The sequence below is a fragment of the Xenopus laevis genome, chromosome 7L (assembly GCF_017654675.1).
Source record: "Xenopus laevis strain J_2021 chromosome 7L, Xenopus_laevis_v10.1, whole genome shotgun sequence".
In the NCBI taxonomy this organism is placed as follows: domain Eukaryota; kingdom Metazoa; phylum Chordata; class Amphibia; order Anura; family Pipidae; genus Xenopus; species Xenopus laevis.
Genome location: NC_054383.1, coordinates 83,873,916 through 83,900,586, shown reverse-complemented (window position 1 = coordinate 83,900,586; position 26,671 = coordinate 83,873,916). Strand labels below are relative to the sequence as shown.

The 26,671-nt window shown below is 39.1% G+C and overlaps 2 protein-coding genes across 2 annotated transcripts; both read right to left on the bottom strand.

The window, feature by feature from the left end:
* Positions 1-1,938: 1,938 nt before the first annotated feature.
* On the bottom strand, positions 1,939-13,183 carry zpr1.L (ZPR1 zinc finger L homeolog; the record flags this gene model as incomplete). The annotated part of the gene is given in 14 exon segments (NM_001127750.1): positions 1,939-2,796; positions 4,037-4,102; positions 4,545-4,634; positions 5,249-5,359; positions 5,726-5,815; positions 6,726-6,796; positions 6,930-6,996; positions 7,088-7,153; positions 9,218-9,340; positions 10,216-10,302; positions 10,955-11,025; positions 11,103-11,193; positions 12,072-12,233; positions 12,884-13,183. Coding segments are annotated over 14 exon segments (1,341 nt in total). The 3' UTR covers positions 1,939-2,673.
* A 4,688-nt stretch (positions 13,184-17,871) lies between these two features.
* Positions 17,872-25,081, bottom strand: apoa5.L (apolipoprotein A5 L homeolog). The gene is given in 4 exon segments (NM_001110744.1): positions 17,872-19,073; positions 19,793-19,898; positions 22,199-22,283; positions 24,987-25,081. Coding segments are annotated over 3 exon segments (1,032 nt in total). The 5' UTR covers positions 22,248-22,283; positions 24,987-25,081; the 3' UTR covers positions 17,872-18,196.
* Positions 25,082-26,671: the final 1,590 nt, after the last annotated feature.

The following is a 26,671-nucleotide window of genomic DNA, read 5'->3' as shown; positions in this document are numbered from 1 at the left end:
GGGATTGTTTGTCCATATATTGCAATATATTTAAGCTGGCCAACTACGTCAAAGTCATCCCATATCTGGCCAGTCCTACTCTCAATTTTCATCTGATTCATTAAGAATTCTATTGCTTCGTTATACATTTTACAAAAGGACTTCATTATCTATTTGCATCAATTGCCTCCCTGAGCTGAAGGTGTGGGGCTTGAGCATCTGGACCCCCCCCCCTTTTTTCTGGGTAAGTTAAGGTGGCCATACACGGGCCGATAAAAGCTGCCGACAGACCGTGTCGGCAGCTTATTGGCCCGTGTATGGGGGCCCCCGACGGGCTTCCCCGATCGAGATCTGGCCGAAAGTCGGCCAGATCTCGATCGGATGGGATTAAAAATCCCGTCGGATCGCGGCCGCATCTGTTCGTTGATGCGGTCCCGCGATCCGACCGCCCGTTTGGCGAACGCTAGGATCCGATCGTTGGGCCCTAGGGCCCACGATCGGATCAGCCCGATATTGCTCACCTCAAGGTGGGCATATCGGAGGGAGATCCGCTCGTTTGGCGACATCGCCAAACGAGCGGATCTATCCGTGTATGGCCACCTTTAACCCCTTCAGCTACTGCACTCGACACTGAATGCCTTTTTACTAGTTACTTTTTTTTCTTAAAGCTATCTTATGTATCTGCCAGTACAACCACATTAGTGAGAGAATTCCACTCATTCACAGCTCTCACTGTAAACAGCGTTTATTCAAATGTTAAGATGGAATCTTTTTTTTTTTTTTTTTTTTATGTGAATGTGTCTGCATGAATGACCTTTTTGTAATAAAGGTATCTGCTTATTGTATGGTTTCCTTGTATATTTATGCATCATCATCATCTCTTCATGATCACAATACTTGACTGTATTGGCGATGATCAGCAACAGCAGGCACAATATAAACTTGAAAGGAAAAAAAAGGATTCTTGTTCACTTTCGGCATATCCCTTGTTCACAATGTACGCAAAGAGCACAATGAGGAAAGAAAGAAAGCCCACACATATGAAATGAGGTAAGATTTGTATTTTATTTGGAGATCAAATTATCATAAGAACACTTTAAAGATAGTCTTTACAACACTATCTTAACCAGTACTGTAATCTACCTCAGCTGCTGATACCAGATGATCCCTTAACATGGTCATCTGGTCTCTGATTAGTTAAAAGAGTATTTATAGAATGTATTCTTACCAACTGATCTTCATTGTTGTTGTTATCAAATGATTTGCCTTCCTCTTCGACCAGCTCACAAATGAGCAGACAAAAACCAGATTGCACTGTGAGGCTACAGCTTTGTTAGTTTTAATTACTTTGCTTTATTTTTGGTATCTCTCGTTCATATTCCAGCATCTCATTCAAACCACTGCCTGGTTGCTAGGGTGAATTGGTAATTTAAAACTGGAGAGCCGCTGAACAAAAAGTTAAATAATTTCAAAAGCACATAGAATAAAAAACATAGACAATCTGCAAATTGTGTCAAAATATCACACTAAAAGCGAATTCAAAGATGAACAGTCCCTTTAACCTTTCAAGATCCTGTATCTAACAGGACTTTCCATCTTTTGTGCATAACACACAAATGTAATCTTGGTGAGTTTGGATGTTATACCAAGTATAAAAATAATGAGCAAGCACTCACCTAAACTTATTTAGATTTTTAAGCAGTAGTTCTCAGAGTAGGTTCAAACTGTTATTTGGCAGAGACAGCAAAGCCCAAATACAGGCCAATGTTGTAAGCTTATTAAACAACTACTTTCCTTTACCATTTGCTTTTAGGTGTGCATTCATTATAATACAACAATCTTATTTATGGACCAGCTCTAATAAACTATTAACTACAGTAACAATAAAGACTGTGCATGTACATTTCAAATTTTATTTATCGTTAGAACATAAAATAAGGGTCACCAATTTTGTTTTTCTTTTTTCAATTTTTGTAATCAACATAAAATGCTGGTTGCAGCTTAAAAATGGCTAATTGCCAAAAGTGACCTATAGCTCCACTTGAGCCAGGGTGATGTGGGTGACACATCACCTTTGAAAAAACAATATAGCCTTGTATAAGGCAGAACAAAGTTCTCTTAAACTTATAAAATATACAGGTTTAAACTGAATAATCTTTACTGTTACACAAAATGTCCTAACAGCAAGTATGCCCTGGACTTTAAAAACTACTGAAGTATAACTTGGGTGCTGGTTTTGGATGACTGGTGTGGAGGATCAGAACCAATTAGGTGGCTAGAAGCGTGACACCCTTGTGCTACATAAATTCATTACATTAAAAGTAGTGGGTGTATTACCATTTGTGATTTTGAAGAACAGCACTGTTTATTAACAGCGGTTAAACATGTTAAATGGGGTCATTGGTTTTTCTCCAGGCACTTAATAAGGATTCCTGTGTTCCCCCAAAACAATGTTTTCCCACATAAAAATACTATACTCTCTCACTACGGAGATTCAGCTCTTCTTCTGGAGAACAGGAAAACCAGCTAAATGTGCAGTGCCAGAAATTATTTGCATACTTTAGTATTTTTTACTGGTCATTCATTCATAACGCAGCATTTATGTTTCCAAGAAACTAAGATGTTGCAGGCATTTCTGAGTCAAAAAGTCACAAAACAAAACACGGTATAACATCTTGGTAAAGCTAGCAGCCATCAAGCCTTCTCTTCATATCCCTCTGTTTTCATGTCATTAAGTCCAAGATCCTCATTTTGCTCAAACGTCCTCTCATATTTTTCTACTGTCATTTCAGGGTCGCCTTCTGGTGCATATACATTCTGTGAGAGGAAATATAGGACTTACTAACAGAACACAATGTGACCACATACTTCATTTTTTACCATTACAGTAAAACCCTGTTTTTAAGGGGTTTTTTTTAAGGACCAAAAATAATGTAAAAGGGGGGGGGGTTCAAATCAAAGTTTGACTGTAGAAAAGGTACTTAATTGGGAACTCCACAAAAACATAACTTAAGCTTTTTGAAAAGTAAACATAAGTTCAAGCAACTTTGCAATATACATCAATTTAAAAATATGCAGACTTCATGATTTTTAATGGTTTCTGACAGTTCCCTAAACCTAGCCCCTACTCTTCTGATGATCTTTCAGACTACTTTGCTGAGCTGTCTGACTACTGTTACTTTGTATTCACAGCCAGCTGTCCTTAGCCTGCATCCTCCACAATTCCCTGCACACATGATTTCAATAAGGAACACACCATCACAGTGCAATGCATTGTGGGTTATGTAGTTCCTGCATGCTGTCTGTAAGCTGTGGAGAAGTGGTTACAATTTTAACATCCATGTTTAGTCCCTGCAAGGATTTCAAATGATGCAGAAAGAGAAGAACTGTTAAACAGGTGGATTTCAGCATAGAAAACTGCATTTATTTATACGTTTTCAAGAAACGGGTAATTGTGATGGGTATATTAGGGGTTTCTGTGTTATGTGGGCCTCTTTATCAAATTTTGGTTTGGAAGCCAGAGTTCCCCTTTAAAATGCAGGAAAGTATAACATTTTGTTACACAGAAAGTAACGTTCTCTGGCACAAAGGTGTAAAAAAAAAAAAAAATGGGCCAATATTATGGCATAAAATGAGACATAAAATTCAGGAAATGCACACACTAAAATGCATTTGATTAAGAGGGGACTGAACAAAAAATTCTGCACGAACTACAGATATATATATATATATATATATATATATATATATATATATATATATATATATATATATATATATATATATATATATATATATATATATATATATATATATATATATATATATATATACACACACACTAAACTATGCCTTCTCACACAACTGGTACATTAAGAGGAAATAAAAAAGCAAATTCCTAAACAATACAATATTTGCCTATAATCTTTAACAATGCCTTAAAAATAAAGAGACAGTAAGCAGAGACTCAAAGTAACTCATTTCACTTTGAAAGGCACAACTGTTTGAAGCATTTCTTTATTACGTGTCTGTCAAGTGAATAGGGTTTTTAGGTTACCTGAAGGTAGCTATTCCCAGCTGGGTCATCAAGCATGAAATGTGCCTTTATATGTCCCTCCAGAATCTGAATGGAGAGAGTACATGACAGTGTGAGATGAATGCAGGAGGGCATAGAGCCAATAAAGAAACAAACTCTTAAATGAACAACTGTTTGATTACACACAAATAAATGGGTTTTTTTTTCATTCTGTCATTGTTTTGACCCTTATTCATAATCCTTCATAACTCTTCCGAAAGCCTTCCTTTTAAATGTATCTACTGTACGCAGAATACAGAATAAATACAGCTGAGGCATAGCATCTGGGGTATCGTCTGACATGTACTTTCTGTTGCATATACTGTAAAAAGCCATAGTAAAGTAACAATTTTAGTGTCCCTATTCCTCCAACCAAGAAGAGGGAGAAACAAAAACACAAACCTACAACAGCTGTTGGCCTTTAAGTTTTACATTTAATTAGCCACTCCTTTATTCCCTGGTCTGCCATTAGTCTGCATATTCTTCATACCTGGTCAATTGTCCTGCCAAATTCCTCCAACTTCTCCCTTCTGTCTGACGTAGAGCTGTCACCAACTGTAAAGGGGTTCTTATCCACCACCTGCAAGAAGCAAACAGTTAATATTGTGTAAATCTATACAACACTAATTTAAAGACTACCTAAAGGGTCAGGGGTTGCATGACTAAACTCTTAAATGACCAAAGTAGAAGGAACCTACGCACACCCTTCACCAGATCAGCCCGGTGCACAATCCCAAAGCATCCGGCAGCCTCACATATGTTATAGAACAGAAAAGGATCGGCACACAGGCATTCAAATTGCAGTGTTACCTGCTCGTTTATTGTGCGGACTGCAACTTTTCGGGGTCACGACCGTTTGTCAAGCACTATGGTTTCCACATGCTTGACAAAGGGGCGTGACCCCGAAACGTTGCAGTCCGCACAATAAACGAGCAGGTAACACTGCAATTTGAATGCCTGTGTGCCGATCCTTTTCTGTTCTATAAACTCTTAAATGAAACATTACTAAGAATAATTGCCACTACTGGTCATTACTAAATTAAAGGAAAATGTCAAAGAGAGCATTGCAGGTAAAAAAATGGTAATACAGTTACAATATAAAAAAATGGGAAGAGGTAGGGATGTGAATGGAAAATAAATAAATAAATAAATAAATAAAAAAAAGAGTGTGGATGATATTGCATTTATTCTTACCAAGTCTTTGATGTCTTTTAGAAGTCCTTCCAAAGTGGTGAACTTGCCACCAAGAGCACCCATTCCCAGCTCAAACTCCAGCTCTGGGATGCCAATACTACACGTCTCAGACTGTAAAATACAAATAGATATTATTGGTGTCAGACTAATGTGGTTGTTTAATTGCTGGATTATATGCGGTATACCATTCCATTAAAACGCCCATAAATGTATCTAGTGTATAGCATTTCACATGCTGGGAAGTTTTTCCTTTGACAAAGGATACCAAGCTTGATTGAAACACTGGACACTTAATAAATTGCTATTTTTAAAAGCCGAGTTTGCTCTTCATTACTATACAGGACTATTTTTTTAGTTTTCTTATTTGCACCCAGGAATTTATGGAGTGTAAATCTCTTTGTGTGTGTGCGTGTGTATATATAGATCTGCACACACTTACACTCACACCACAGAACCCACTTTTTACTGGCTACTTACTTTCAACACATCTCTGGTGAGATCAGACAGATCGGTTATATGCAAGGTTATTTTAGTCCCAAGAGGTTCAATGGCACCTCCGGATTTCACCTACAAGAGAAACCATAATTAATATTTTAAGGGACTGTACTACAGAGCTCACCCACTTAAAGGTGTGTGCCATTCATAAATAATTTATGAGCCATTGACCAACCTATAACTGCATTTTAAAGTAAATATGGACAAACTCAAATAAAGTCACCAATCAACACACAGACTGATTCAGTCAGGGCAATATTACCAACACGAGACCAAGCTTCATTTATTTGCTTCAAACTCCACAAAAACATAACTTAAGCTTTTTGAAAAGTAGACATAATTTCAATCAACTTTGCAATATACATGAATTAAAAATTATGCAGACTTTTCATGATTTTAATTGGAAAAGTTCACTAAGCCTAGCCCCCTGCACTCTGAGCTGGCTGGCTACAGTTACTTTGTATCAACAGCCAGCTTAGCATGCATCCTCCAAACCCCACAATTCCCTGCACACAAATTTAACATTACAGTGCAATACATTGTGGGTTATGTAGTTCCTGCATGGTGTCTGTAAGCTGTGGAGAAGCGGATACATTTTTGTAACATCAGTGTTTAGTCCCTCTTTCCCTGCCAGGATTTCAAATGATGCAGAAAGAAAACTGTTAAACAGCTGGATTTCAGCATAGAAAATGGCATTTATTCATACTTTTTTGAAGAAATGGGTAACTGTAATGGGTATATTACGGGTTTCTGGGTTATGTGGGCCTCTATCAAATTTTGGTTTTGAAACCGGAGTTCCCCTTTAATCACAGGCATATCACCTTCCTAGTTGGATAATGGCACAGCATACATTTTGATGGGGTCAATGGTAATCATATCAGTCATAACCTTGGCTGGTCTGCAGGTCACTTGCTTTGAGGAAAATGTCTGTAACCTGTTTATGAACACATATACACCAGTTAAGAAGATGTAGATGACTCACCTCATTGGTTCGATGTCCGCAGGAATCACAGTTTGTAGCCATAATGACGACTTCCTTGAAATGAGGGATTTCTAACATTTTGTCAAAGATTTAGCTTTAAGAACTGATTACCTATGAAGAATTATGTGTTGGCATCATCATAAACCAAATACAATTGATTGAACTTTTCCTGCAAGCAAAATTTGGGTAAGCCTCAAAGGATACGCACTAGTTTCATGTTAGTCTCTGCTGGAACATTGCATTCTGGACAATTTGTTGGAAACTGGAGAACCTGCAATAAAAATCCAACAGTACATCCAACAACATCTAAAAAATAATATTTAATATACATTAAAGTCATAATGCTGATTTAAAATATGTACCTCATCTCTCAGTTCCTCACTGGTTGGCATAGGTGTCTCTTCCTGTTTCAGACTGGTAGATGAGTTCTGAAGAAAGGAATGTTGAAACTGACAATGAACTAAAACTTTTACAGGGAATGCCAACATTGCTCATAGCCTTGTTTTCTTAAAATGTGGGGAAATATTTATTGTTGCTGCCACATCTGCTTTGGGTCTGCTTTTGCCACCCAGGTGCTGAGCCAAATAGGCAGATTTATCATGAAAGGGATCGATACAGACACATAGATAATTGTATCAACAACCAGATGCAGTCCTAGCCCAATAGGATTTTCCAATCTGATATCAGTCAAGCTTTTGGCCCCATACACAGGTCAATAAGCTGCCGCCTTACTGTGTAGAAGCCATGGAAATGGCTAATGTTGGCCTATGCATGGTCAGCTTCACTTGTGAATTATGAAGCATATTAGTATCGCCAATATCTAAGATAGAGAATAAATGGTCAAAAGATCTGTGCATATATGGCCCTCCTACACTGCCAAAAAGTGTATGTGTATAATATATATATATCTCTATCTATCTATCTATCTATCTATATATATATGAATATGCAGCAAGAGAAGGGTAAATAAACACCTTCGTGTCAGTCTAAATGGAAAGGACACAGTTAAATGTGCTCTGTCATAATGTTTGAAATGGGAGATGTGCATGAAAAAAGTAAATATTTTTGAAAATTAATAGTGACAGTTTGTAGCTGTAGATCGTCACTCAGATGTTTCCTTTCTTGGAATAAAGCTAAGATTCAAGATGCAGGTATGGGATCCATTATCCCAAACCCATTATCCAAAAAGCTCTGAATTAGAGAAAGGCCATCTCTCAGACTCCATTTTATCCAAATAATCCAAATTTTTAAAAATAATTTAGTAATAAAGCAGTACATTGTACTTGATCCAAACAAAGATATTATTAATCATTATTGTAAGCAAACCCAGCCTATTGGGTTTATTTAATGTTTACATGACTTTCTTATTAGACTTAAAGTATGGCGATCCAAATTACGGAAAGATCCCTTATGCAGAAAACACCAGGTCCCAAGCATTCTCGATAACAGGTTCAGTACCTGTATCTTTTTAAGAACCTTTTGACACTAATCCCAAGAAACCCATGGTTTACAATACATAGCCTTTAATGATGTGCGAGTCAGCCGAAGCACATGGGACTTGCGGGTTTGGCCCGACTTCCACATGACATCCTAGGTCGGGTTCAGGCTGAACTTTAGCCTCCGTTCACCCCGCCTGCGGTCTTCTTCTGCCCCACTTCCGCCTCTGCACAAAACTTTTTATATATTTGAGCAGGCCCAGTCCCCTTTCTTGACATTACAGCAGGGTGGGCATTGGTATATAAAGAGCACGCCGGGTTAGAGTCAGGGTTGGGTGCAGGAGCAACTGTTTAGGGAGTTTTTCCTCGACCCACACATCACTAGTAGCCTTATCTCCTAAGAAAGGAGTAACTTTTCACCAACAAAGAAGTAGCAAGAATATAAAATAACTATGGCTAAACATAAATAATGTCAATAATAAAGGATATGAAAACGTCTGGGCTGCCAGAAAACCTAAATCCCCTTACAACAAACCGTTAAGTTGGAGCACAACAAAACAATATTCAATCATCCAATCTATACAAAATGAGAGCATTACAATATACAGTTACAATATAATAGGAGCATAAGTACAACATCATATAAGTCTCCTGATCGATCCAATAAATGTCAGTATACTAGTACCTTTTACCTACTTTCTTGTAGATTTTTACAAGCTGTAAGTTCCCCATATACAGCAGAGGTATGGGACCTGTTACCCAGAATGCTTTCCATAATTTGGATCTTCATACCTTAAGTCTAGTAGAAAATCGTGTAAACATTAAATAAACCCAATAGGCTGGTTTTGCTTCCAATACGGATTAATTATATCTTAGTTTGGAACAAGTTCAAGGTAATGTTTTGTTATTGCAGAGAAAAAGGGAATAATTTTTAAAGAATTGGATTATTTGGATAAAATGGAGTCTATGGGAAACAGCCATCCCGTAATTTGGAGTTTTCTGTATAAGGGGTTTCCAGATAACGGATCCCATACCGGTTATGAGAAATATATATACCTCCAGCCCTAGTAACCTGTCCTGTTCTGGACTCCTCTTGTAATGAGTAATCAAAAGTGCTTCATCCTTCTGAGGGGCAAATGGATTCTCCACAAAGCTGTTCCCTGAGGGGTCATCAATGATCTGAAGAGAATAAATTAAAGACATTGGCATCTAAATTTCCCCTATAGCTTATAATAAAAGATACACACATACATACATATATACATAATACATCCAAATCCTTAATTGCATATGCAAATTAAGGGCGGGAGGGAAAATAACGTGACTTTTTGTCACAAAACAAGGAAGTAAAAATTGTTTTCCCCTTCCCACCCATAATTTGCATATGCAAATTAGGATTCGGATTTGGTTCAGTATTTGGCCGAATCTTTCATAAAGGATTCGGGGGTTCGGCTGAATCCAAAATAGTGGATTCGGTGCATGCCTAGAATAAACTGAACAGTGTTCTTCCCAGAAAAAAAAAGTAGCAAGTACTGGGACACGGATAGGAATGTCAACGTCAGCAAATAAAGCATGCATTCCTACCGGCTTCAGAATTAATAAATATAACACCGTGCATACAGCGAAGGACACAGGTAGGGGGATGGGGAAAAATGCCAGGCAATGCATCCAGCAAAAAGGGACTGAGGAGAACACTGCTGCATATAGCTTGGATCAGAAATTAGTTCTATACTACTATAAATGAGAGCATTAATGCAAATATTTGATTGGTCTTCTAGTCTGTATATAAAAATGAATGTTCACATTCAGTTTCATATTGGTTTGAGCCCAATAGGATTCGGTAAATCCCTAGTACCGGCACTACTGCAATTTGGCACCTGTGTTAGTAAATTAATTGCTATGTCTTGCTCTTCTGGAACTCTTGGAATATACATGTAAAGCTTTGAGGGCAGAATGTGTCCAATTTTTTTTATCATATATATTTTGGGAACTCTATTATTTTATTAAAGCAGAGTATATGTGTTCACTCCTGTAACAAAGCAAATATTACTTACAAAAGTGAATTGGTCTTCCCCATCTTTCAATCGTTGAAGCTTTTTAATGAATTCATCAACTTTGTCTGCAACACTTTCATTTTCAGCCTTAGGAGACATAACAAATGTTGACTATTACACAAAAAATAAACATAATTAAGCAATGGAATCACCAAAAGGAAGGGCTTACCTGTCCAAATATCACCTGAAAAACAACAGCCATGTTGTAGGGCAACCACTGTGCATTTGTTTCATGGTTTGGCTCAGTGGGAAGCAACAAACAATAAACTAATATTTTGTAACTGCTACTTTCCCAGAGAAAATAAAACACATACAAAGCACTAACAAATATCATCCAGGCCTTGTATTTGACTAAAAAATATATAATACAGCAGCTTGTTTTGCTCAAGCTTCTAATACAAAAGGATTTTTATGTTAAAAGGATACTTGCATGATTTTAATAGTATAGTTTTCAGTACAGAAAAATATATATTTACTTTTTTGAAACATGGATTTCAGTAGAAGATTCAACTTGAGGAGCACTTTAGTGTTATAAAACAAAACATGTTTCCATATGACAGTATCCCTGTTATGTTTCCCATAATATGTGTATTACCATAAGCAGTAAACAAATACAATAAGTGCCTAGTAGAAAAGAGGTAAAACTGCTGCAGTGTGAGCTACACATAGGGAACAGCTGCAATTTAAAATATCACAGCAATCTTTGCTATTAATTTCAAGGAAGGTTACCAGTTCTTACCCTGCGAAGAGGCTGCTCCTGTTGTAGGCCCGCAATCGTTCTCTCAAGAATTCCCTCAATTGTAGTGAGTGCTGGAAAACAAAAAAGTATTTACTCTAAATATACATACAACACTATATTCCATACACTCCAAATTGTGTACACAAACCTCCTTTCTGTGTACAAGCTGGAATTTCAAAATCTAGTTCAGGAATTTGCGTTGTTGCATAGTCTGTTTTAATCACTTCACGATTTACATCCTGCAAAATGAAAAGATGCAGAAGAAAAACAGAAATCAGAATCTGTTTTATATGATCTAATGAGGCACAACACGAGTATTGTGGCCATAAACAGGACAAGCCCATGACCGAGTAACACTGTACCATTTATTCAGGCCAAATGCAATAAGCGCCTCTCACTTCCTCAACATGTTGATCAGGACTTCAGCTTTGTGAGTCCATATGGTGATGAAACTTCTTGAGACTTATACTTATAAGGGGTACATTATTCACTATATAATTAGCTATATGAAAACACTAATACTAAGCTGAATAGGCTAATTATCTACAACCACAGAAGTGCCTGTATAGTCAGTAATCCACGTGACTTGGTGCCAGTAGCATAACTATGTACCAGTCAACACTGAGACCGTAGGGGGGGTGGCCACCGAAAAATACTCTTTTTTTCTCCTGCTTTCACTCATGCTGTTTGATATTATTATTGTATTATTGAATTATATATACATTTATATACATATATATGGTTCTTTTAGGTGGTGGTTTTATTTCATTGATGCTGTAGAAAGGTTAACTACCCTCTAGCCCACAAATATGAGGACATATTATATGGAGTGCATATGTTATACCTTTACTACATTTACCATGGGGAGAAATTGCTGTTATATTGGGGCAGAGGGTAGAGAAGGCAGACGATGCAACTGCTGGGGTGGGGGGAGCAGGAAGTACAGGGGCCAAGTGGGGCACCAACTAATAGATATTTTTATGTGGATGCCCTAAATCCTTTTGCTGTAAGGCCCATTGTTAAGGAGGACTGTTTAGAAGAATTTATGGGATGACTGCGTTGACTTTCAAACCCAACGTGCTGACAATAGTTTATTTATAAATCACCAGCAATGTACCTGTTTGCTCCTGACACTTAATGAATATCGTACACCCTGCTCCTGGATACGACCAGCAGATTGAATTTCTGTGTTACTCCAGCCACACGAATCACATGTGAATGAACTGACAATGATCTCCTTGAAGAAAGGTACTTTGGTCAGCAGTATTCGCGTAAACCCCTACACAGGAGATCAAGACCAGGAATTAATTTGGCAGAAAAGAAAGTACTTAGTGGAAAAAAATGCAGTTCCAAACCAGGGCCCAAGGGCCGGGTGCAGGACCCTTCCTTTATCACCCCTCAATTCCAAGTCCACTGATCCTACCAACCTCTCAATTCCAACGCTCCGTTCATTTTTTACTCAAGGCAGTTTTACCACTGATGCCACCCAGCGATTCTGACAATTTTGTATAGCTGTTCAGTCCAGGTACTTTCTGAGGGCACCTGGCAACAACAGTAAGGTCAGATTTATGGTCAGATGCTACTGGGCAGCCTGATGACCCAGGACATTATGTAGAACCCCTGAAGATGGCCAAATCCAGAAGAAAATCACAGAAGAATGCCCAAAATTGCCTTTACAACAGAGAGTGGCACCAAGTGTCCCTTGACACTGTATAGTGAGGTTTCATTCATGGCCTAAATAGCAGCAGTGGCTTCTGCTCAGTTTCAGGCTCCAGATAAACATCCCCACTCCAGGGCCCCTAACATAAATCCAGCTCTGTGCTCATCTTCCCAAACTAGACACCAAATTCACGCTAGAGATGTGCCTGACCGGCTGTTACACCTCAGTGTATGAACTCACTAACACACGCAATCTCTCCACTTTCTTACATTTTGGTAGCAGTTCATGCACAGCGACTCGATCTCTGCCGGCTGCTGTTCCTCATCATCCGCATTGATATCGCGGAACAGCGCTGATGATTCTCGCACTCCGGGAGCATGAATGACAGACATTGCGCCTATTGTCGCTCAGAAGGGCACCCTACACTTATCCCTTCAAAATACTCTTCTTGCGCCTTCACACGCGGTAACCTTTTCGCCTCCGGTACTCCTCTCGGTTCCTAACCCAAGTACCACGTGTCTCGGTTAACCCGGAAGTCGCTGTCAGCATGCCCCGCCCAGCATCATCCGTCTTCCTCAATAGTTCCGTCCACCTGGAAGCTCAGGGTGATTTTCTATTGGTGGGAAATCTACACAATTTGCAATTAGCTGCTATTATGTGCTGCTAGGTTGCAATAAACAAAACCAGGTTAAGACTAAATGGGTCCTTCACAATCACATGACAAAGCTGAGTGCAGGACCAGGTACAAAAGTAATGCAGTTCTACAACTCTTTGCCCCAACTTAAAATATTTGACAGATAGAATAAGACTATTTTGCTTTATAACTCAGTCAATGTGGACCATGTCGATTTTTACCGCGCCCATTTTTGTGGCCACACCCCCTATTTCCCATTTTAGTTTTTACAAAATTTGGTAGGTTATGAAAGTTTGAACAGATTTCTATGATTTGTATATGTTATTATAGTTTATGAAGGTGAATTGCCCTTTAAGCTGTAAGTCTTCGTTCTTATCTAAAACTGTTACAAAAGTATCTTAATTATGAGTTCTGGGCTCTCTGCTAAGAGCCAATTAAGTTAGAAACGTATCCTTTTTTTTTGGGCTGTTCAATGCAGCAGATCAATGAGAAACAAGGGAAATAGTACAAATCCTGCAAATCTGTCAAAAGTGGGACTGTCCCGCTCAAAACGGGACAGTAGGGAGGAATGGAACTTACATAAAGAATCTTTTATGATCAGTTCTGTAATTGACACAGTGGACTGCAGAGAATGCATTCTCTTGTATCTTTGCTAAAATCAGCAGTGTGTGCCTGCACCCAAATGGGTTATGCCACCTTTATCGGAAAAAATACCGGCCTTGCTATATATTTATCTTTTTTCCCTATTAACAACATTGGGATCAACCATAATTTTTACTGGCCAGGTGGCAACCCATAACTCTAGTTATGGGTAGTGATGAGCGATACATTTTCGTCAGATTCAACCATCACTAGTTGTGCGTGCAGGCAGGTGAGGATGCTAATACCCACATAGGGGCTGAGTAGGGTTGCCACCTTTTCTGGAAAAAAATACCGGCCTTCCTATATATTTTTTTCCCCTATTAATAACATTGGGATCAACCATAATTTTTACTGGCCAGGTGGCAACCCTAAGGCTGAGGGAGCCACAGCTGGAGCAAGAGAGCCTGGACTGGAGTAGGCAGTAGACTTCAAAAAGGTACCTTCCCAGCGCCCCACCCCTCCTTATCGTTCTGACCTAGGCAGGTACCTCTTCTGTAGAGGGGCTATCCTGGCCCCTCCGCCGCCCGAGGCAGCAGAAGTTGCTGCCGCCCCCCCTCCCCCGTGCGCTTACTTTTTTTGCGACTGAGGGGGTCCACCAGGGCAGCAGAGAAGGCCAGTGCACTAGCGCAGAAAGCCTAACTGCGCTCTCAGCGCTACAAGAGCTGAATTTCCGGTTTGAAAACCGGAAATTCGGCTCTTAAAGTACCAGGAGCAGCATTTTTGCCGCCCCGGGTACCTAGTGGGGCCGCCTGAGGCAACAGTCTCAAGTCGCCACATTGGCGAAGCGCCCCTGCTTCTGTAGGGTTGCCACCTTTTCCAGAAAAAAATACCGGCCTTCCTATATATTTATCTTTTTTCCCTATAAATAAATTGGGATCAACCATCATTTTTACAGACCAGGCCGGTAAAATACCGGCCAAGTGGCAATCCTACTCTTCTGCCTACCCCTAGTTTCGGCCATGCCAATGTCCCACACAAAGCTGGTATCATACCTTTTTTTTCAACATTTTGGAAATGAAAAGAGAGACAAAAAGATCTGCCGTGTGGAGCGTGTAAATTTTTTTGACCATGCCCATATTCTGGGCTCTCTGCCAAAAGCCAATTAAGTTGTAGTTCAGTGCAAGAGATCAAAGTGAAAGACGCAGTAACGTAACTAGAGGGGGGTGGGCCCTGGTGCAGGACGTGCAGCCGGGCCCCCCGCCCCCCTCCGCATGCCCGGAATCAGCCCGGATCTCCGCCGGAGTCAGTGGTGAACGAGCTGCCGTGGGGCCCTCAGGGGGTGTGGGCCCTGGCACAATCGCACCCCCTACTCCCCCGGTAGTTACGCCACTGGAAAGACGGGACATTTCAGTAACAATCTGGGACTGCGGGACGAGCTGTCAAAATCAGGACTGTCCCACAAAAAACGGGACAGTTGGAAGGTATGTGGTATTGCAGTATTGTGGTATTGTAGTTATAACATACAAAAACACAAAATGGATAAGGAAACAGTAAACAAAATCAAACAGTTCATTCTGATCCATAGCTACTTTTCTTTTAACAATATGATGTAGATACAACAGCTGTCCAAATTATTTTAAGGGTTTGTAGTCATAGTAACATAGTAAGTTAGGTTGAAAAAAGACACAAGTCCATCAAGGTCAACCTTTGAACTCTATTTTAACCTGCCTAACTGCTAGTTGATCCAGAGAAAGACAAAAAGACCCCATCTGAAGCCTCTCCAATTTGCCTCAGAGGGAAAAAACATTCCTTCCTGACTCCAAAATGGCAATCAGACTAGTCCCTGGATCAACTTGTACAATGAGCTATCTCCCATAACCCTGTATTCCCTCACTTGCTAAAAAGCCATCCAACCCGTTTTTAAAGCTATCTAATGTATCAGCCTGTATGATTGATTCAGGGATAGAATTCCAGAACTTCACAGCTCTCACTGTAAAAAATGCCTTAGAATATTTAGGCAGAACCGCTTTTCTTCTAAGTGGAATGGGGGACCTTGTGTCAACTGGAAAGACCTACTGGTAAATAAAGCATTAGAGAGATTATTATATGATCCTCTTATATACAGTATTTATACATAGTTATCATATCACCCCTTACGTGCCTCTTCTCCAGCGTGAACATTTGGCCAATCTTTCCTCATAGCTAAGATTTTCCATACCTTTTCCATACCGTCAGGACTGAGAATTAAAATAGGCCCTGGCATTTCAGGTACACAGAGGCGTACACTCCCACCAGCCCACTAAATACTGACTTTCTATGGGACCTTATAGCAGCCCCTCTGGCATTTGCCAGAACCCACAGATTGCCAGTCCGGGCCTGCGGCCCCTCCTCCCTTGACTCTATGCCCCTTTTAATACAGCTCAAGACCTTATTTGCCCTTGATGCTGCTGACTGGCATTGCTTGCTACAGCCAAGTTTATCATCTACAAGGACTCCAAGGTCCTTTCCCATAAAGGATTTGCCTAGTGCAGTCCCATTTAGGGTATAAGTGGCTTGGATATTTTTACATCCCATGTGCATGACATTACATTTATCAACATTGAATCTCATTTGCCACTTAGCTGCCCAGATTGCCAGTTTGTCAAGATCCTGTTGCAAGGATGCCGCATCCTGGATGGAATTAATTGGGCTGGATAGTTTTGTGTCATCTGCAAACACTGATACATTACTTACAATTCCCTCCCCTAACTCATTAATGAACAAGTTAAATAAAAGTGGACCCAATGCTGAGCCCTGAGGGACCCCAATAAGAACCTTACTCCAAGTAGAGAATGTACCATTATCAACCACCCACTGTACCGTATACTGTAGCCACTGGCCACATCTGAATTGGGAAATTGGTAGGTTTTGACATTTGTTTGAATCTCCCACCCAGTCCCCAATGCCGTCAAACAGCAGTAGCAGCAGGGAGTAGGTGAGGGAGGTGAGCAGTGTGAGGGTATGAGAGCAGGTGGAGGTGCGTGAGGGGAGGCGCAAGCAGGGTGGTGGTGTGTGAGGGGAGGGAGTTCAAATGGCCTAGGGGTGCATTCATTTTTAATCCAGCCCTGTTAAAGTGTTGTATTTGCTGTTATGCTTTAGATACTGTATACTGCCAGGGTTTTCATGCAATAGTCTTCTGCACAATGTGACCAATAACACTTTCCGTTAACGTCAATGGGAAGTGATCACTACTGATACTGGCATAAAGACCTCTTGTAACAGTGATACTATAACATTGTTTGCCTTAGCCACTGTCTGTATACCTGTATATACCTGTATATAATACACAAGAGCCATGAATGCCTTGTAAATTATATCCTTATAATACACAAAAGCCATGAATATCTTGTAAATTATATCTTTATGAACAGTGAGTTCTGATGTCATCAGTTATAAACGGTGAGTTCTGATGTAGTTTCTGTCACATGACTCACTGAAATTTGTGTAAAACACGAGTGGCCTCGTGTTTTTATATGGTCATGAAACTCCTCGGTAACTTATAATATCCTTATAATTTACAAGAGGGGGTACTTCATTCACTATATAAACAGTGCTTAGTAATGTAATTTCAGTCAAATTTGGCACTGAAATGTGTGTATTATAATATGTACCCCCTGTTGAAAAACAAGAGGATATTAGAAGTCACCTCGGCACAGGGCCAAAGGCCAAGGTCATGTGACTACTATCCTTATATTTTACAACAGGAGGTACATTATTCACTATATATTGTATTTATATATATACACAGCATACTGTATGTTACCATATGTTATACACAGCACATGTTACCAACATAGAGTCAAAGAGACAATTTTTGCTCAAAGTGAGCATAGGCTGAGTATATACATATGCTGCATCTGCATTTATAGTTGCCAGCCGGCCAGAATTTTACTGGCCTGACCAGTAAAATGTTGCTGTTATTTATAGAGGATAAAGACCTTTCCTGTTTATTAAAGAAAGGGTGACAACCCTATCTGTATTGTGCACACTGACCTCCAGGGGTTTTACAAAAACAGTTTATTATGTACAATATAACAAGTTTATGAACAAGCATATAAATATAAAACAGAATGCTTTAAGCCTAATCCCATTAGAAATATGGATGAATTCAAATAAAAAATACAGTGGTGTTTTGATCTCTTAATTATAAAATTGGAATGTCCCTGATTTGTAAACAAAACCTTGAGCTATTTTGTACCAATAGGTACCATCATACTTTGACCACTGAACATAATTGCTTAGTGATACTGTAGCAGTAGCAAGTGCCTTAATGTTACTGTGATCTCACATTTCATTGGTGGATTATTAGTGCCTCAAAGTCACATTATTAGTCCAGACTCTGGGCTATGTCCCTCCACAAGGAATCCAGTTTCTCTTGCACATCCTCTACCGTGCTAACACTGTCTTGAAAATCCCAAGATGCAGGGGATAACTTGTTTTGCATTTCCTCAGCCTCTTTATTGATGGTTCTTGTAAAGTCCTCTATCTGCATCTTAGTGCTTCTCTGGAATTCTTCCACCTCTTTCTGTACCTGAGCAGCCATCTCATCCACATAAGGGGCTACATGTTCTGCGCTGTGTCCATTAGGGAATTGTTGTTTTATCTGATGAGGGTAGGACACCAACTGCTGTTTTAACTCATCCAGATTCTTGTGAATTTTCTCATGAAGATCCCTGGCATTTTTAGTAAGTTTTTGAGATAGTTCCTGCACCTGTTGGCTCAGCTTATCCTGTGTTGTGTGTGTATGAGGCAAAAGATTTAAATGTAATTCTTCTGCGGCATGATGGATCTCTTCCACTAATCGTTCAGCTAGTGGGTAGAAACCTTCCTTAACTCTTCCGGTATGGAGAATAATACGGTCTTGTAAATGTTCAGCTAGTTTATCCATTTTCCAGGTTTTCAGATCATCTTTATATGGTCTGAGTTGAAGGTGCAGCTCTTGTGCTCCCCATTCCACCTGGTCTTTCAGTTCACTTGTGTATGGTAGTAAGCGACTTTGTAGCTGCTCCAGATTTTTGCTGATTTTCTGGTGTGCTTCATCCATGTATGGGTATATCTTCCTGCGGAGCTCTTGCAATTCTCTGCTGATAAGTCTTTGAAGACCATCAGTGTCCTGATACAACCGTTGCTGAAACCCATTTTTCAGTGGTCCTAGGAATTTGCCAACATAATTAACTCCATTCTGGAAACTGCTCTTCAGAGTGCTAAGGGGAAAAGAGAGAAATGGAGTTATACATGGGTAGGAAAAATTCAAATTCAATTGAAAATTTAAACTACACATGTATATTTCTTTACATTAATTTTATTTTCCCATGCATACTTTACATTGTCATTCTTTTAAGATAAAATATGCTAGCCATACTTTATTGTAACTCCCCTGTCTGCCTGTAGCACCCAAACCTTGCATACTTGTAACTGGAGTTACCTGTATCACTCAAGACCACAATAGCCAACCTTAACAAAAGACTGCTAAGACTTGTGGATAATATGCCAACATTTCGGGGGGTTATTTACTTAAACTCAAACTAATCTATTTTTTTTTATTAAAACAAAGTTAGCCAAACTCCTTTCCACTAATTGAACTCATTAAGCAATATTTTTTCTCGAAAAAGTCGTAGCAAAAAAACGTTGCAACAATATGAAGTAAATTTGTATTGTGCGATTGACAAAATTTTTTCACTGCAATTTCGGACGAAAACCCTGACTTTATCAGATTATCCAGAGCAGATCACAATGTCAAGAAACAACTTCAGGGACATCTGCCATTGACTTCTACATGATCTCGACCGGTTTGAGATGGAGTACTTTTGGATTCAGATTTTTAGCAGCTTTGGGGTATAATAAATCTCTAAAAATGTTAGGTTTTTTTTCCACGAAAAATGTTGTGGAAGTTTTCAGTTAATCTCCCTGTTTATTTACTTACTTTATCTCTCGTGCTGCATTCTGCTGTAGGTCCCATTTGTCCTTATCGCTGGTCAGCTGGCTTAAGTATTCCCAGAAGCCACTGCGGGTATTTTCAGCCTTACTGCCTTAAAAAAACAATTAAAGGGCATGTAAAGTCTAAAATAGAATAAGGCTAAAAATGCTGTATTTTGTATAATAAATATAAACATGAACTTACTGCACCACAAGCCTAATCAAACAAATAATTTATGCTTTCAAAGTTGGCTACAGGGGGGTCACCATCTTGTAACTTTGTCAAACATATTTGCAAGACTAAGACTGTGCACATGCTCAGTGTGGTCTGGGCTGCTTAGGGATCGTCATAAACAAAGCTGCTTGAGTTCTGCATGGCTGGGAAGTAAGGCCGGGGCTCCCCCTGCTGTTCATAAGTATGATTGTTTCCCTGCTCAGCAGTTAGGGACCATCTGAAAATTCCTATCCTCAGCAGTAAATGAAGGGAGAATTTCACTGCATACAGTCAGGCTTCTTATAAAAACAGTACACATTTTTTAATTAAAGTATATTGGAGATAGGTTTCTTTTTCATTAAAGAAAGTAAAGATGGGATTTTATTTTTTTGCCTTTACATGCCCTTTAAACAAAGTAGAAATGTAATTTCACTCAATGCATTTGACACAATTACATTTATGGGCAAGAATGAATGTGCCCACTAAAGGGGTTATTTATTAAAAAATCCGAATGTTACAATCTCAAAAAATTCTAGGTTTTTTTTTCAGAAGAAAACTCAAAATTTTAGAGGGGAAAAAAACATTTTTTTTTATACCCCTTTGCTGTAAAAAGCCCAAATCTGAAAATCCTCCATCTCAGACCTGACGAGGTACTGTATTAAGCTGGCCATAGACGCAAAGATCTGATCGTACAAATAGAGGATTCGTATGATTTTCGGAACGTGTGTGGAGAGTCCCGACATTTTTCATCCGTCTGAGATTGGCCAGGTTAAAAGATTTCTGTCGGCTGCCGATAATATCTCTGCATGTATTGCCGATCGTACGATTTTCAGAGGGAGACTGTCACTAGCTTTTGTTGGACATAACTTTCGTACGATTGCTGTCAGGGGCAAAACATCGGCTGATCTGTTCTTTTGTACTTTATTTGATCGGAATGGTTAGTGGCAGGTCGGGAGATGGGAAAATCATTGTACAATCGGATCTTTGCGTCTATGGCCATCTTAAGTCGATGGGAGAGGCACTCAATTTGACATTTTGCAGTCTGCTCAGGGTTTAATCCTACTTTTTTGGGTATTCGGGAATACGACTTGAAAAATATAAGCAATATAGTAAAAAAGCCGAAGTGAGCGATTCTGGTTTTCGCTCAATTTTATCGAGATTTCCACAATACAATTACATCGAGTTTTTTAATTAACAAATAAACTAAAATTGGCATGTGAGTTTGGTCCTGCTTTTTTTTAAATAAAATATGAGATAACTTCGGATTTTCTAAATAACCCCCTAAATATTGTCAGCACTGCAGACTTTAAACCATTATCTTTCAAACAGAGATCTTTGCAGTTTAACCTTTTTTGACAGCATTTTACATTCAGTTCTACGATTTGACCTTTATGACATACACAGTTTAAGGTGGTAGAGTAGAAGTACAAGGGTTGACTTAGGCTTGGTGCTACCCTCAGGCTTACTGTCCTGCTACTTTTCTTTTACTGTCCTGCTACTTTTCTTTCTCAGGGGCATTCATTTTGGCACACTCTATTGCACTTTAATAAATAGAGGTCCCAGTAAAACACTGCGTTGGGTTGCATTGAAAACAATGGATAGGGTGATACAGATAAATACCTATCCCATTAATTCAGTGGACCAGTAGACTTATTCTTATGAACACTGTAAATACTAACAATGTCTATGAATAATATGATTCTTTTTAGGATACCCATGATGTCTTATCAAGGAAGAAAACATCTCTAGAGGCTCAATTGGTTTTTATGACTCTCTTATCCAGAGTGGCTTTCTGGTTAAAACCTTTGTTTCTCTATAAGAGAATACATATTCAACCATCACTTTTTGAAATGTAACTGTAAATATGGGGGGTGGGGTTATTATATGGTGTAAAAAACAGAGTAAAAATAACGTAAATTTTTTTATGCACTTTTTCTTTGAGTGGCTTGCCGAACTTACTTACTAGGTCTAAAGCAGTGTAAAATAGCAGAAAATCTGGCGTTCACATGGTGTAAAATATCACACACCTTGATAAGATCACCATTTATTTTTTCCTGCAAATTTGGTTTTACACAGCATAATAAATAGGCCCCTATGTGTAACTACTTCTACTACTACTACTACTACTGCTAATAATAATAGAAGGCTGATATTGTCACATTTCTGCTGTAAAGATGTTGTTTTATCTTTTATACATACCTGTCAGAGTCACAAGGAGCAGCAGGAACAACCAACTAGTTTTCACCATCTTGAGGCTAAATGGACAAAAGGGAATCTTCAGAACCTGCAACAGTTGAAATAACCAAGTAATTACAAAGTGGCTATGCTTTAGGTGTATTTTTCTATTCAGACCCTCTTCTATTCATATTCAAGTAACTTGTTCAAATCAATGCATGGTTGCTAGGGTAATTTGAACCCTAGCAACCAGACTGCTGAAACTGCAAACTATAAAGCTGCTGAATAAAAAGATAACTCAAAAACTACAAATAAAAAAAAATGAAAACCAACTGCAAATTGTCTCAGAATATCACATTCTACATCATGCTTGAAGTAAATTTAAAGGGGAACAACCCCTTTAAAGAGATGCAAACATAGAACAGCACTGTATAGGGTCCATACAGACTCTTTGAGGAAGAACATAATTCATGGGGAACAATAATTTAAGGTAAGAACATATATCACTTAATCAACATTATAGCCTACATTGCACACATAAGACAATAAAAGAAAGAAGGGAAACAAACCATCTTAATTATGTAACTGTAAAGAAAAGGGGATATACTTCACAAAGGCTAAATTGTTTTGTGGTGATTTTTAGATAACCCTATATAGATTTTCTATAGGAATACAAATTTTGAATTTAGACATATAAACATACAAGTCTTTCCACAATACTGTTTTTTTAATTAAGACTGCCATCTGCTGGTCACAGGCAAAATCACACCTGATTTGTGTTACTATATTACAGTTTGCATTTATTTATGTGATATATGTTAGTGTTGCCAATAAGTTCACAGATTGTTAAAGATCTTTAATGTTTTTTTACTACTTTAATATAAATAGTAAACTACTAGATAGTAAACTATTTAAAACTATTTTACTGCCATCTATTGGTGATTAGTTAAATCAGTATATCAATTTTACACTTAAACTGACTAACTGCACAATGAGTTTGTATAGACTAATGCTGTGTTTTCAAAAGCTGCTTTTGGTTTTTCACAGGTGGCCTCTGTATTCTGTGGCTGAATTAAAGGGCAGAGACCCTTCAAATATTGTACTTGCAGACTGTTATTGTACAGGTAGGTGCATGTTATTTATTTACAGTATGTAAAAGCCTACGTAATATGTACCTGGATGTCAGTGATAAGATCTGTGCAAGCTAATGTAAACGTGTAAAAGATTACATGAACAGTTACATAAGTGTGTTCACGTGACTGTGAGTGGGTGTACCATGCCTTTCTAGGAAATGAAAAGATGCCCAATTGCATGAGTGTTTATAACTGAACAGAGCTGTCAGTCTTTCTTGAACACAAGTTATTGATTAGTATATATCTGAAAATGGAATCACTTGGGAAAATGCGATAATGAAGAAGTTATATTGAATACAGAATATTAAACATATTATTTGTTTATTTTACTTATCAGCAGTGTGAAACCTTGTCATTTTTACATGGAAACATTGCTGTTGTAGCAGCCTATATTAGCGGTACCCTATAACTAATTCCCTATCAGTACAACTATCTTTGGTTAGAGCATACAGTACCTCCCAAAATTTTGGAAGTAAAAAGAGGGACAAAAGTTTTTTTTCGCACATAGCGCAGCAACATTTTTTTGACCATGCCCCTTTCTGTGGGGCCTAATTACCATGTTCATTTTACAAAATGTGGCAGGTTATGAAAGTTTGAAAATATTTCTCCTTATCATAATAGTTTTTTTTGTGTCTCAAAATTGTTACAAATTATCTTATTTGCACCTGTTACCTGTTCTGTGCTCTCTGCTAAAACCCAATTAAGTTAGAAACTTTGTTTCTTTTTCTTGCTGTTCAGTGCAGATAAAATAGTGACTTTCCAGTACAAATGAGGGACTGCAGGTTGAGCTGTCAAAAGAGGGACTGTCCCTCCGAAAAAGGGACAGTTGGGAGGTATGGGTTAGAGTTAAGTGGGGAACCGGAATACAGTGGGACCTCATCACTTCAAAAAACTCCCACTCCCACAAAGGCTAAATAAAAACAAATAAATACATGTATGGGACCTGTTATCCAGTATGATTGGGACCTGGGGTTTCCAGATGATGGATCTTTCTGTAATTTGGATCTTCATGCCTTAATTCTACTAGAAAAGCATATAAACATTTAATAAACCCAATAGGCTGTTTTTTCTTCCAATAAGGATTAGTTATATCTTAGTTTAGATGAAGTACAAGCTACTGTTGTATTATTATAGAAAAAAAAAGAAATCATTTTGAAAAATTTGCATTATTTGCATAAAATCAAGTATATGGGAGACATAATTCTGTAATTTGGCACTTTCTGGTTTACAGGTTTCTGGATAATGGACCCCATACCTGTATTCTTAAACAACTAACAATATGCTTGGACCTGTAGATATTTCCATAATGTAGAGCACCATGCCAAAAATCATGCAAAAACAAAGAAACAAACAAAAATACAATTGTTTTGGCACCGCCATGGCTTTGTGCAGTTTTAATTTAAGTACTTTGCATTGTTTTATTATTGCAGAGGAAAATAAAATCATAAAACAAATCTGTTTGCTTGAAAAATTGAGCTGTCTGGAAAATAGGTTACCAGATAATAGGTCCCACCCTATTGTGTACTGCTATAACATGCATATGAAGAAATAAATGTGTGTGTCTATATATGTTCTCGCGGGATAAATGTGAGCACAATATGATGTATGTATGTATGCCTGTGTGAGATAGGTTCATGTATTGTTATGTACAGGAGTGCATGGGTAATGCAATGACTTACCTATATAATAGTAAATGAGATTCTGCTGTTTTTGTTGCTGACACCAGATATGTGGTATAACACAGCACCCTGCTGTCCTTTGGCCACTCTGTCTGGGGCTCGTTCCTGTGTGGAAACCCTGCTCACATTTTATAGATTGCTTGAAAAAGTGTTGGGCTTGTGGTGACACCCTCTATGTGGTGTGGGCGAATTGCACTTCACTCATGTGTCATCACTGCACGTGACCTTGTGGGTTACACATACTGACAGATATTTGTGTTTAGGTAACAGCTGTGATATCACCACAAGGAGGCACAGGGAATTAACCCATTTTATTCACTAACCAAGAGCTCTGAATCTTCAGCCATCCCTATAATGCAGACTCTGTCATTAGGGTCTGAAGCAGGGGCTTCCATCTTCTTAAACAACTCTCAGAATGAATGAATGTTGTGGTGTAGGAGCTGGGCTTTAAGGTCTGGACTTCAGTTTCTGTTAAGTATAAATTATGGCATAAATACATAAACTGGTATCTAGGTATCAACCCATTGTACAGTTCATATCATTGCATTTTAATCCAACGTAATGATACCAGTTGGAAGTAGATAGGGGTCGCTGTTTCCTATGTAGGACTGGGGAGGGGCGGGCCTACCGGGGCTGCCACATCTGGGGTCTGCACCCCTTCAGTCCCTGACCACCCTCCGTCACCTGCATGGGCCTCCAACCCCCATCCGCCCCCCCCCTCACGGGCCTCTGACCCCCCACGTCACCCGCACGGCCCTCCTCCCTGTCACCCGCACGGGCCTCCGACCACTCTCCATCAACCGCACGAGCCCGAGACTCCCCCCCTCTGCCATCCGCATGGGCCTCCACTGCAAATCCCTCTGCCCACTTGGGCCCTGCTAACAAATCCCCTTGCACACTATGTACCCTTCCCCCCCGACAGTGCATACCTTCTTCAGTACGCGCTATTTCTTCATGCGGCGGGGGGGAGATCAGCAAGAAGCAAGGCTCTGCCAGCGGCAAGCGGGTCTGGGCTGGCGGGGCCCATGAGGACTGTTGGCCCAGCGGGTTTTATCCCGGTGTCCTGCCAGCCCAGTCCGACCCTGGAGCTATTTGCATGATATTGACCACCATGCTGTATAGTTTTTTAAAACATTTAAAGTAGCACCAAAAAATTAAAGTGTCCTAAATTAATTAAAGTAAAATGTACTGTTGTTATGCACTGGTAAAACGGGAGTGTTTGCTTCAGAAATACTACTATAGTTTATATAAAATAGCTGCTGCTGTTTAGCCATGGGGGCAGTCATTCAAAGCTGATAAAAGGAGAAAAGGCACAGGATACACAGTAGATAACAGATAAGCTCTGTATTATACAATGGGATTTTATAGAGCATATCTGTTATCTACTGTGTATCCTGTGCTTGAATGGCTGCCCCGTGGCTACACAGCTGCTTGTTTATATATACTATAGTTGTGTTTTTAAAGTAAACATGCCAGTTTTGCCAGTGCAGGGCACCAGTACATTATATTGTCTTTCCAAAAAATGTTTTGGTGTTACTGTTCCTTTCAAAAGGACTTATTAATATTATAGTATGCAAAATGGCTTTGCAACATTTTGTACCCCTGGAATAATGGGTTTCTGGATAACTGGTGTCCACAATATACAGAAATGACACAGTCTATATTTATTGCAGCACTATGAGAGC